Below are 14,129 nucleotides of genomic sequence, written 5' to 3'. Positions count from 1 at the left end.
TTTTGAAAAAAAATTGGTGTGTAAATTTTAAATGGAAACAACAAACAACTAGGATTATTAACAAAATTGAAACTAAAAAGTTAGAAAAGGATAAGATAGCTGTAGACATTGGAGTTGCTTCCATCAAGCGAGGAGTATGGCCACCTAGTGACTTAAGTTGCTAGTTCATCACCTGCTTGTGAGATTTGGTGAGAGGGAACCTATCTAGTAGAATAACTCCTCAGAGAAATCATTGACTCTAACCACCGTTAAGGCTTCCTTGGACAAAATGACTAGAAGTCTAACAAGGATGCTTGATGGTCGAGCACTGTCTCCTGATGAGACATCGAGTGGAGGATCTACTACTTGGAACAATAGACATAGAGGGAATTCTAGGTAGTAGGAACCTCACAAGTAATAGTATAGATATCCCATGTTCTTCATCATTAGAAATTCCCTAGATTATGGATTTTAATTCATACAAGTATATAGTATAGATATCCCATGTTTTTCATCATTAGAAATTCCCTAGAGTATGGATTTTAATTCAACCACCAAGCCATCATTATTACCTATAAAATTCATTTTGCACTACTCTTTTGAAACCTTGAGTTTTGAAGTACTCATCTATCATATCATAGTACCATAGTAAGATCTCAATAATTGTTTCAAGCCATATAGTTACAAGTGAGTTGTCTCTAAGTATATGCTAAAAACTTCATATTTATTCTAATATACATATGTATATCTTAAGCAATCATCTATTCTACTAAATAATGTGCTTCACATACTTTGTGAAACACTTGTAAAAATGATATCCCATGCTTTGTGACACATATAGGGATCTCAATAAACACAAATGATTGAAATTGAGATAATCCATCGCTTTTATACCATAATCCGAAGTTGTAAAGTAGTGTTAAAGCTTTTACACATATTTCTATACAAGATGTTGTGGAAAGCATGAAGGGATTTGTACTCCTCCAACTATGACTTTATAGATCTTCCTTGATCGGATATGCCCAACTATGACTTTATAGATCTTCCTTGATCGGATATGCCCAACCTTCATGCCTCTTTCAACCATTTTTCCAACTAAAAGTAGCTCCTTGATCAAACATGCCCAACCCTCATGCGTCTTTCAAACATTTTGCCAACTAAAAGTAGCTCCTTGGTGAGATATGATTCTATAATTATCATATTTTTGTGTGCACCCCTAATAGTTTCATTAGACTTAATAATAATAAAAGTAAGCCTAATTCCTAAACTAGTAATAAACAAAGTTATACTAGGGTCTTCATGTATAAGCTATTTCTTTTATAAACTTGCTTTGGTATTAAAAATATAATCTTCTTATCACCTTAATTACAAGTTCAGTGCGAATGATAGCATAATTATAGTCCAATCCATTCTTTCAATGATTTCAACATGATTTATTCAAAATACCCTCCTATGCTTATGGTGAATATTTTACTTGTTTAAAGTAAGTTCCATGTCAATTTTTGTTTTTTTGTCTTGCATTGGATTTGAGTGAGTGAGTGAGTGAGTGAGTGAGTGTGTGTGTGTGTGTGTGTGTGTGTGCGCGTGTGCATGTGCACGCATGCACATCATGCATACGTACATGTGTGTGTGTGTGTGCATGTGCATGCATGCATATGTGCATAAGGTGTTTATTAACATACTTGCTACTCTCTCCCCTTGTGTGTAATGTGGGCAAGCTTGATGGAGAAGGTTAAGGGAGGATATAAAACAAGAGCAAGTTGTCTGGCTTTAAGAAGCTTGGAGGGGGTGATGATGGTGGAACGGTGGCTCCATGTGTTAATATAGGTTCTCAAGATAAATTATGGTGACACTTGGCACCTAGGTGTGTAGAATGTCATCTAGCATTTGTGATGCTCTCCAACCATGGCTAAGTTGAATTTTCAGCAATGTGATGGGCTATGGTGGATCAAATTTAAGAATCAACATGATTAGCAAGCAATTAGAAAGTGATTAAAGCAAGATTAGTGCACAATTAATCTAATAGCATAATGTAAGCATGGATACTCAAAAACTAGCAAATTCTCATTAGGCCAATGCCTCAATTTATAGCTTTTACATCCGCAAGGTGCCAAGCACCCACTCCCCACTGATTTCTCCTTGATTTGGGCCACCTCCCCTACATCTGGGGGCACCTTTTCCTGGAATCTTTCCACACCCCTATATTCACTCACGCTACCCTTGATTCTCTCATCGAGTAGATTCTTCTCACCTTTTCACTGTTACCCACTCAATTACGGACTCCCTTTTACAATCTCTAGCTAAGGGCTTGTTCCCGCATACACCCATTCACTTGCATATTTCAACACCTCCCCTCAAGTGAATAATTCTAGCACACCTGGACCCTATACCAAGTTTCCCTCTTACTTGGTAGCCGGTGACCAGTGCCTCAAGTCCCTAACTCATAGTCCTTGACACTCTCTCTCTATTTGTTCAAGGCTACTACAAGTGCCCGTAACTTTGACCAAAGTGCTCACACATACATCTACCACATGGCCTACATCACCAGTGGCTCAGAGGTGGTTTTACTCTATTGGGGCAGGTTACATTGGGTTATGGGGTTTCTCTCTCTCTCTCTCTCTTAGAGAAGATATTGTGACTCCTCTACCTTAGGAGTCTCCATGAAGTTTGCCAATGCCGATCCTTCTTCATTTGGTTTGCTGTAGCAGTCTATAGCCATGTGTCCTGGCTTCCCACAGTTGTGGCAAGTGAAGGTCCTTCCTCCTCCCTTGCCTCTTCCTCGTCCTCGTCCTCATGTGAGGCCTCCTCGGGTGTAGAGTGCTTTCTTATCTTTGACCTTGTTCTCTTGCTCTAGTAGAGCTCCTTCTATCTCATGCAACTTCAAATCTGGTACATTCTTTGAGGTTGCCACAATGTTCTCATACTCTCCCTTGTCCACACTCTTTAGAAGCACTGCTATTGCCTCATCATCTTCTACTTTCTTCCCAATGGCTACAAGTTGTTGTTTGACTCCTTTATATTTGTTCAAGTATGTGGCTAGAGGTTCACTTTCCTTCATGTCAAGTTTGTAAAATTACATTAGTAGATTTATCTTTGAATTCTTTGCTTGATTGCCAAATAATTTGTTGAGTTCATCCCATGCATCTTTAGCTTGTTGTATCCTTACAATGTGGTGAATGATTTCATCATTTAAGCTAAGTGCAATGAGTCCTAATGCTTTCTCATTTCTACCCTTCCACTCATCCTTCCCATGCTCCTCTGGACATTCATCTCTTCCCTCAACTAGCCCTCATAGATTCTTCCTCATGAGCAAATACACGGTTTTTGTTTGCCATGTATGGAATTGCTCCCCGTTGAATTTAGCTACTTCTTGTGCAATGCTCATGATGATGCGAAGGGGGTCTCACCTCTTGATCCAATTTAAGATTCAAGGGCAGTGTCTACCCTTCTATAACTCTAATTTGGTGTTTAATGATGATTACAACAAGTTTACAAGCATGAATACACCAAAAATTACATAATGCCAATGATAGTTGGTTTTGTACTAAGATGGTTGGGACATCAAACCAACTTCCAATTGTAATATGAAGTGATAAAGGTCTATATCAAATACCTAATGGTAAGTTTGAACCATCAATTGCACTAAACTTCAGTGATTAGTGTTAATTAATCACTAATTAGTGAGTTTAATCTCCTATTTTGTGTAAAAAATAGATTGTACGAGGAGGCCAGATCTGGTGCCTTAGAGTTCATATGAGCTTAAATCCTTTTAAGGGCATCAATAGTAGTTAGTCTAGTAGAGGATCAAGCCCAAAAACATAAGATTTGACCAAATAATGAATTCTTAATCTCTGTTTTACCAAAGTCACTTGCAGATTTGATCCAGAGCTTGATGTAGCTTCTCCTTGATGAATTTCAAAAATCTAAGGCCACCAATGTGTTTAGCACACCCAAAAACCCATTGGGCTAGCTCCAATGGTTTTCCAATTCAAAGGCGTGATGGTGACTTTGTAATTTTTCTCAGAAAAATGGCGCCAGCAAATCGACGCTTCCCAGCTGCATTCTTCCGGTGGTTTGAGCTTCTGAGGTGCCACGCCTAGGTGCCAAGATGTTGGCAAGAGGGTGTGAAATCGACGCTTCCCAACTGCATTCTTCCGGTGGTTTGAGCTTCTGAGGTGCCACGCCTAGGTGCCAAGATGTTGGCAAGAGGGTGTGAATTTTGTAGGCAATGGAGCTGTGTGGAGGGAGAGATCTAAGCTCCACCAAGTGTGGGTACTGTAGAAAGTGAAAAATGGCTTATAAGGTTATTAGCACCTAATTAGTAATTAAGAAGGTGATTATGCTTAAAATAGCAGCTAAATGCTAAGCTAGGCTCTGATACCAAGTTGAATTTTCAACAATGTGATGGGCTATGGTGGATCAAATAAGAATCAACATGATTAGTAAAGCAATTAGAAAGTGATTAAAGCAAGATTAGTACACAATTAATCTAATAGCATAATGTAGGCATGGATACTCAAAAACTAGCAAATTCTCATTAAGCCAATGCCTCACTTTATAGCTTTTATATCCACAAGGTGCCAAGCACCCCCCACTGATTTCTCCTTGATTTGTGCCACCTCCCCTACATCTGGGGGCACCTTTTCCTAGAATCTTTCCACACCCCTATATTCACTCATGCTACCCTTGATTCTCTCATCTAGTAGATTCTTCTCACCTTTTCATTGCTACCCACTCAATTACGGACTCCCTTTTACAATCTCTAGCTACTAAGGGCTTATTCCCGCACACACCCATTCACTTGCATATTTCAACAGGCTATAAGCCAAAAAACAAGGAGAGGCCCCCCTCTCCTCTTCTCTAGGTAACATTTATCATTTATAAGGTAATTATTTATAAAGCAAGTGCAAAACTATAGAAAGCAAGTCCCCCTCCCCCCCTCTACGTAACATTTGTCATTTACAAGGCAATTATTTCAAATATAGAAGTATGGAAAGATAAGAACAACAGAGTGATTTTTAGTAGACTAGTAATTTTAATGTTTATGTTTGAAATGTCTTGATTTTAGTGTTGACCTACAATGGGCATGCAAGGGAGATCATCAAATTCACTTTAAACTTTTTTGTTAAATAAGATGATTTTTACTTGTGTATTTAGTTCATATACATAGCCTCATCTCAAAGGTATATTTTGTGATTAGCGATTTGATTTGGGCAACTTGAGGCAAGTTCTTTTTCCCTCCAACTTGACTTACCTCTTGTGAGTGCCTTATTAGACATGGGGTAGGTGCCAGTACCTCCTCGGGGGCGAGAGTGTTAGTGGGAAAACATAGCTCAAGTCTAGCCTAGTAATGGTCATGTAGATCAAGCTATGCATCTATACATAGTGGGTCCTCCAAAATCTCACTTGTATCTACAAAAAGCTTTGTGTTATGCTCCAATGGCATTGAAATAGACTTATAGCATGCCTTACCATACGTAAATTGCCTCTATAACAACAAAATTCTATGAGGTGATCTCACCACCTCTATACCTAAGAAATACCACAGCTCACCCAAATCCTTCATCTCAAACTTCTACTTCAAAAGTATCCTAACATCATGTATGTCAGGATCACTATCATTAGTGATCAAATCATCCAAATAAATGACTAATAGCATGATCTATGCTCTAGGTATCTACACAAAGCCATATGAGGCTTTGTGTAATCTACGCATAAAATCTAGGTGTGCATCATTCTCAAAACCTAGTGGCTACATTATGTATACTTCGTCTTACAAATCACCATGCAAGAAAGAATTCATTACATCCATCTGATGTAAAGACCAACCCTTTACTCCAACCATAGCAATGACAGCTCTCATGATTGTTATTCTTACAACCGTGAAATGAACGTGTCCTCATATGCCATCTGTTTGCGCATAACCCTTAGCATAACCCTTAGTAACCAATATTGCCTTATATCTACTCATTGATCCACCAAGTTATGCTTGACCTTATATGCCCACTTACATCCAATTGAATACTCTTTTTAGGCAAAGGCACTAACTCCCATGTTGTATTTTCATCCAATATTGCTATCTCCTCATCCATGATATCTTCTCATTTTTTATTTCCAAGTGATTGCTCAAAATAAGTGGGCTCCAACTCTTGTGTTTCTTTAACCATGTAAGCATAATGATGGATTGTATATCTATCACATCTCAACTTGTCAACAGACCTACAAACACCTAAATCACTACCATCTATCCTCAAAACAACCCTAGTTCTCCTTGCGCCAAGAGTAACCCCACTGACAAAATTCAAAGCTCCTCGTTAATGCTCTTCTAAGAGCCATGGGAGTCACCATCCACATATAAGTAACCTCCTGGATCCACTCCTAGAGGAGTCTCTAGGTCCACTAAGGACACGTGCTTGCTGCTCCTACGTGTGTAGGGTAGCATCATAACTACTTACATCTATGTCTTATGTTGCCTTCACTAATGCATACTAGATACTCATCTCATCAAAGACAACATCTCTGTTAGTCGTATCTCACAAGTGGTAAGGTTATAATATCTATAATATTTTTACTCTAAAGCATAACCAATGAAGATACATTTCTCTGCCTTTCGATCCAACTTTGTTCTCACTTCATTAGAAACATGCACATATACAGTACATCCAAACACTTTCAAGTGAGATAGATCTGGTTTTATGCCTGTAAACTTCTGTTCAGGTGTCATGCCATGAACAGCTAGTAGTGGGAATCGTGTTCATTAAATGAAAATAACATTTTACTACTGCTTCAGCCCAAAAATAATTTAACATATTTCTTGAAGACATCAAGGCACGTGTGCCACTTACCATGTGCCTAATCTTCCTTTCTACAACACCATTTTATTATGGAGTTTACCTATATGTAAATTGTCTCTTGATTTCCTTTTTTTATAAGAAATTACTTAATTCATTGGAAAAATACTCTCCCCCACCATCTAATTTTAGAAAGTTTATTTGCATACCTTTTTCCTTCTTGACCAAGGCTTTAAATTTTTTAAAGTGAGCAAACACCTTACTTTTCCCCTTCATGAAATAAACCCACACTTTTCTAGTGTGATCATCTAAATGTAGCATAATACTTGCAACCAACAATTATTGCAGTTTTGGTCATTCCTCCCCATACATTTAAATGTAAAGCATCCAATAGCCTTACATTGACATGATTTTCATGTGGAAAAGCATGTTTGGTCGGTCCCCATACATTTGAATGTATAACATTCAATAGCCTTGCACTAACACATTTTTCATGTGGGAAAGCATGTTTGGCTAGCTTACCAAGCTAGCATGCTTACCATACTTTATGCATACCATCAACCTTAAATTTCAGTAAACTTGCAACAATATTTTGGGCATGCAAGACTTCAATTAATGTATATTCATAAAAGTTAAAAATTAAAGATATTAAATTTTATTCTTGTGCCAAATGTCAATATTTACAATGGCACCCATCCCATGCGCAAACATGGCTACTTTTAACCTCGGGCATGTTAACATCCAAAGTAAACATCTTGCCATTTTTGTTACCATTGTAACCTAGCAGCAATGATTTTTAAAGTCTTTTACAAAACATCCTTGAGGATTGAACCTCACTTTAAGACCCTACTCAACCATCTATCTAACAGAAACCAAGTTTTTCTTTGTAATATTTGGAGTATGAAGTATATCTACTAAAAGTACTTCATTTACCATCTGACATAGACAATGATACTTTACCAACACATGTGCAATGGGGTGCACAATATCATCACATGTTTATACATAACCTGGTTTTTTCATTTTCTACATTATCGCTAAAGCACTCTCCATGATTGGTCATGTGGTTAGAAGTGCCAAAATCCGTATACTTATCTCCTTATCTTGACACATCTCCTGTCATAGAATTGAGCATGTGATGCATCATAAACAGCTGCTCACTTCTGTCATCACCCTGTTTACTTGGTGATACTGTAACTTACCATTTTGATATGATTCTATTTTTTATAGTAGTCCTTTGTAACGTGCCCTAGTTTGCCATAGCAATAGAACTCCGTGTTATTTGCACTTTGATTTCTTTGCCAACCACCTTGGTGGCTCTGGCTCCCACTACCTTTACAGTGGCCTCTTTCACTTGTATGAGATTAATTTTCTTGTTGTTGTTGCTATTGGTTTTGATTTCCAAACCGATCACACCAACTCATCCTTTAGATGACGACTTGCCTTTACCTCTACTTGTATCTTAGTAGAAGGCATGTTCGTGTGCATTTTCAGAGGATGAAACTCCCCCAATATGAGGGATGAGAGCAATAAATTCTTAAAAAACAAGAAAGTTCTCTCAAACTCCAATGTTCTCAAACTAGTTGTATTCTTTGCCAAGATCATTCAAGGTCATGGATGACACCATATCATCATCATTTAATGGGTGATCCAATAGAAGTAAGGGCATACCTTCATCGAGTAATCATTTATACTCATCTTCCCTCTGGTCACATTATCCAGCTCCTACTTTAGCTACATCTTCCGAGCTTGGGTGTTTGTACTGTACGTCTTCATCAAAGTGTCCCAAGTCTCCTTAGGCATTTGTGCATCCTGTATAAGCGTAACCATAGAATCTTTCACACTCATAGATAACCAATACAACACCTTTCTAGCTCTTATATGCCATGCATTATATGCGTGCACTTGCTATGGGATTGGATTTTCTTTAGTAGTAGCATCTGGCTGCACTTGCTAAGGGGTTGGATTTTCTTTAGTAGCATAAACCTTTACAGAGTGAAGGGTGATGTCTATAGAGCTGCTCAATTGGTGATGTTTTTGAAACAATCTTCTCTCTTCTTCATCCACTTAATTACAACCTTGTAGCACAATCTTAATTTCTTTATGCCCTCATGAAAGATACTTGGTAATCTAATTACCCTTTATCATCATAATGTTATCTACATTGCCCTATATATTAGGCCTACCCACTTACTCAGAGGCAAACTTTGGAAACATAATCGCTTCAACTATCCAAAGTCATATGTGACCATATTGTATCATTTTGCTTCAACTATCCAAAGTCATATGTGACCATATTGTATCATTTTGCTTCAATTTTCCAAAGTCACATGTAACCATCTTTTGTATCATTAGAGAGGATGTATACGATTTGTCTTTCTTGGACTTAACACAAAGCATTACCCTCTCTCTCTCTATATATATATGTGTGTGTGTGTGTGTGTGTGTGTGTGAGTGGCATGGCATTAAATGAGTTTTATTTAATAAAATAAATTATTATTAAAGTATTTAATTCCATGCCATATATATACATGTGTGTGTGGGATTAAATGAGTGTTATTTAATAAAATAAATTAGTATTAAAGTATTTAATACTAATTTAAATGAGTGTTATTTAATAAAATAAATTAGTATTAAAGTATTTAAAAATAATTATATCTCTTCTTCATCCATGTAATCACAACCTTGTTTTACACAAGTAGCATAGAACCAATCTTTGGTTTATTGTGCTCGCGCGAAGATGCATAGCAATCTAATTCTCCTTGGATTATGATGTTATATACACTGCCTATCTATTTGCTTTGTTAAATTTAAAATACTATTATGACCACTTTTAAATTCATAGAAAAGGAATTGTAATCCTTGAATTGTGTCTATCCACATTCATTATGTATTATGCTTGATTTTTGAAAAAGCATCACGTATTGTGCTCGCGCGAAGATGCATAGCAATCTAATTCTCCTTGGATTATGATGTTATATACACTGCCTATCTATTTGCTTTGTTAAATTTAAAATACTATTATGACCACTTTTAAATTCATAGAAAAGGAATTGTAATCCTTGAATTGTGTCTATCCACGTTCATTCTGTATTATGCTTGATTTTTGAAAAAGCATCATGTATAGGTTCTTTAAGGTATGTGTGGTTTTAGTGATTACAATTGAAGGTCCATGTTACATAGATTAGTGCTTGGTGTTATCGAGTAGCTAAGGATGGCATTGCTCACAAGGCATTGTAAGGTCCCTCCCCCTCCGAAACTAATAACATCAGTCATTTTCTTTTACTGCACTCTTATATTATAAAAATTAAACTTGTAAATTTTGCCTAGGTAGTAGGCTATAAAAATTCTTAAACAGGCATTATAAAGAGAGATAATATTACTTTTTGATTCCAAGACTTAGAGGAAAATAATAATATATATTTTATAAAATTTTCATGGCAATGGTGTAGTAAATATTAAATAAGAATTTTGTTTCTTGGTAAAGAGCTAGAAAATTTCTTACACATGCCATTATCAAGAGTTATGCTGATAAATCTTGATTTTAAGCTAGGTATGATACATTAGGAAGATATCAAATATTAAAAAAAATAGAAACAAATCATTCTTCATGATTTTTGTGAAGGGTTAAAATTTTGGGCCACTATAAGTGACCATCCGGGTACCTAGGTGTGTATGTTGATTCTAACCTTAGTTAATTAGACCTTATTAATAAGGGGCTTTCTTGGGGAACCTACTCAAGGGGCTTTCTTGCATATTCTTGGCTATGTGTCCCCCATACCTCATTTTAGAAAGGGTAGGATGTGCTTCTCACCTTACCTCCAATCATCCCCTTTCCATGTAAAATCACCACCCACCATTATGCTATTGAATTTAGCATGCCTAGAGACTTATCTTTCTATCCTTATGTGGCTGAAAAATGTGCCTACTTCTCTAGCCCTTGGGGGTTGCTTTTTGTTAGAATAAATATTCCCTCTTTGCTGCCTATTGCCTCCTACTATTATCCTCCCCAATCTCGGGTACTCTTGGAGCTATTTTTGGAGCTACAAGCTCTTCCAAAGATAAATTGCATGTATTATAAGTAAAATTTTAGGTTTCTCTTAATTTTTAATAATTAAACTTAATTAAGCTTTCCCATGGGTTTAATTATGTTGCTACTATGCTCTAGAGTGTTGTAGAGTGCAGTGGGAGGCCATTTCTTTGAGTTTTCGATTCTTCTCTCTCTCTCTCTCTCTCTCTCTCTCTCTCTCTCAATTTTAAAATTAGATTTCTCCTTGATGGCCACCCTACCTCTCAAGCTTTCGAGGTTATTCCTTTGAAAATCTTCCATGGTATCTTGGGTATAGACTAGCTTAGTAGGAATGATGCTAACAATCTTCATAAGACTGGTCATATGTCTTTCTTGGATGCATCCTCCAATACAGTGCAAGGAAATGGGGATCATGAAAGGCCATGTTGTATGTGGTTAAAGTTGCTCATTTAGTTAAAGTTCTTCGAAAGGGATTAGCCTTATATGTCGTGGAATTGATTAAAGCTAATGGATTGGCTATGATGTTCACATTCATTGTAAGATGGGCCATTTGTCTTTCTTGGATGCATCCTCTAGTGGAGTGTAAGAAAATGGAGTTCATGGTGGTAAGGCCATGTTGTCTGTGGTTAAAGCTACTCATTTAGTCAAAGGTCTTTGAAAGGATCAATCTTAGATGCTATGAAACTGAATAAGTTGATGACAAGTCTTCAAAATGGAAACCTCAATTGCGTGATGAGTATACAGACCTATTCCCATTGGATCTTACAATATTCCCACTTGTAGTAGGGAAGCTGATCATAAGATAGAACTAGATCCATGAGTTGGAGCTCTTGGATGTGGTTCATATACTAAAGGCTAGAAAAAATCTTAAGCTCGGCATCTTCTGATCGACAACGTCTTTCATGCAAGTCTCCTTACCATACCACAGATAGATGATCTTCTGGATGAATTGAAAGGTGCATGTTTCTTTACAAAGATTGACTCAAGATTCGACTACCACTAACTAAGGATGCAAAGTGGTGAGATGAGTATAAAACGGCATTTAGGACTCAGAGGTTCCTTTAAGAAAGTATAGGAAAATGATCATTGGGTGCAGGTTATGCAAGATGAGTACTACTCTCAATGTTTAAACTGTCCACTCAATCCTTAAACTGTGGGAGGCAAGGTTGGGTTCAAATCCTTTATAGTATTGTAATAATTATATGAGAAGCTAGTTAAAATTGAACTTAATTCATTATATGAGAAGCTAGTTAAAATTGAACTTAATTCATTAGAGCTTAGACCCACGAATCATTCTCCCCCCCATTTTCAAAGGGTAGACAGACGGGATGGCATGGAGGAGCTTCAACGCGTTGATGGACAAGCCTCGAATGCTGGTGCTGGACGCCAGGCCCGCGAGCCTGTACGCGGCTGGCCACATCCGAGGCTCCGTCTGCGTCACGTGCACTCGGACCCTCGAGAGCGTCGCGGGGCCTGGCCCGCCCACGTGGTACGAGAATTGCTGGTGGGACCGCCACGTCCTCCTCGTCGTTGGCCCCACCCCTACCAGGAAGCGCAAGGCAGGAGAGGACGGTCCACGTGGCCACCACCATGGCTCTCCACATGCAGTGCATCAGTTCTTGCAAGAAGAAGGGCTGGTGAGGTCGCTTCAGTTGCTGGAGTCCGATGAAGGTAAATTCCACAGCTCCCAACTTATGAACTATTTTGGTCTTTCTCAAATCTACCTTTCAAAAATCAAATGGTGCATATTATCTCCATGTACAAACCATTGACAGAATTTATGATGTATTTTACCTACCCCTAATCCCGACGTGCTCGATGCTTTGAGCATCTCTTTATAAGAATGGAACACATCACAAACTGAATTGGAGAACTGAACACATGCACAGCTCAATGAACCAACACATATGATAGAATTGATGAAACCATGGAAGCCCATAGAGCTATGAGTAAAACAACATGCTAAAGGAAGAACCACAACGGTGATCCATTAGCTGAGAGAAAAGCATGGCCAAAGTCTAGCTCCATCCTTTCAAGCTCATATGTAATGTGGGAGTTGGTAGGTGAATATGCAATGGTACGCTCCTTGAGCAGTTGTTGGGGCATCTTGTGGAAGTGGTCTACTCACTAATAGATAAGACAATGAGTCGATTAAACAATAGAATGTAAAAAAACAACATTCACATATACAAAACAGTGGACCAAGTCCCAATGGCCAAGACGGTTCCCCTTCAGGATTATTTGTTTCATTGGTAATTGAGATGCTGTAACGTCATATTAGTCTCATTCAAAATGTCCACTTGCTTGTAGACATCTAGGATAACGACTTGGGTTTCCCTAGAACCATCTGCCATTGTCGTGCTCTTATGAGGCATTTGCTCAAAATTGTTTTGTATAAATTCTCAAATTATTGCCCTTCCCAGTTCAATGTGATCCCATATCTTTCTTATAATCCCTTTGTTTCCGTGCATTGACCTTTATATACCATTCTCAAATTGATCCTTGTACCTGTAAAATGTTGTAGTTGGAATACCATGCATCTCATACCATACCCTTGAACATACTTCCACGCCATTGAATGTGAAGCTATAGTGTCTTGTCTCCACTCTTGTAACACACGGAAGCTCTGGGAGTCTTCTTTCAGCCCTAAACACTCTTGGAAACCATCTGATGCAAAACGCAGATATAGAGAGAGAGTAGAGAGAGAGAAGTGTTGGAAATTCAGTATATTCATATGGTACAAAAAGGTACTTGTCTGCAGCCCTAGGCTGCCTTCTTGAAAAGGTGGAATACACCAAAATAGTCCCCTATGGGACCCCTAATTATTCAAACCCCTAGAGAGAGTGAATGATTAAAACAAGGGGCACTTTGGCCTATTTATATGGGTCTTGGACATATTTTATGCTGGCCGACTGCTGGTCGGCCAGTTCCACGACCATACAAGCTTTTCAACGCTGCCCGACTGCTGCTGCCCGACTGGACTCCTGTTTACACACCATGAAGCGCCTGTAGGGCTGACTCACTTCTGGCACTGTTGACGTCAGCCGACAGTCCTTTTCTGGCAGCCGACAGCTTCTTCCATACCTTGCTCCAAGTCCTGCTCCAGTTTACATTGCTAAGAGTGCTCTGTGCTCTATCATCCTGGTTTTTCTACCTGGTTCATACTCTTTTTCTTGCTGTCTCTTCTGGAGCTAGCCTTGAGAATGTCCATGGCATCTATGATGCACATGACATCCCCCTTTGCTAAACTTGATGACGGGATTCCAACCTGCTCTTGGATGACTGTCATCATCCCAATCCTGTCCCGAAGTCCCTCTGTCATCATCCAT

The 14,129-nt window shown here is 38.3% G+C and overlaps 1 protein-coding gene across 4 annotated transcripts in view; it reads left to right on the top strand.

Annotated features, from left to right (window-relative positions):
• Positions 1-12,071: 12,071 nt before the first annotated feature.
• LOC147627784 (uncharacterized) overlaps positions 12,072-14,129 on the top strand; it is a 66,988-nt gene continuing 64,930 nt past the window's right edge. For 2 of the 4 annotated variants that reach the window (XM_086814749.1, XM_086814748.1), the window contains exon 1: positions 12,073-12,471. In XM_086814749.1, coding sequence (XP_086670875.1) covers positions 12,129-12,471 — 343 coding nt within the window. In that variant the 5' untranslated portion in view covers positions 12,073-12,128. Of the gene's footprint in view, positions 12,472-14,129 lie in introns of all 4 variants that reach the window. The other 2 variants (XM_086814746.1, XM_086814745.1) reach the window with 2 other exon arrangements.

The sequence above is a fragment of the Cibotium barometz genome, chromosome 20 (assembly GCF_041138505.1).
Source record: "Cibotium barometz isolate CiBa-2024 chromosome 20, ASM4113850v1, whole genome shotgun sequence".
Lineage (NCBI taxonomy): Eukaryota > Viridiplantae > Streptophyta > Polypodiopsida > Cyatheales > Cibotiaceae > Cibotium > Cibotium barometz.
Note: the sequence above shows the minus strand (reverse complement) of the source record. Positions and strands in the feature narration are given on the sequence as shown.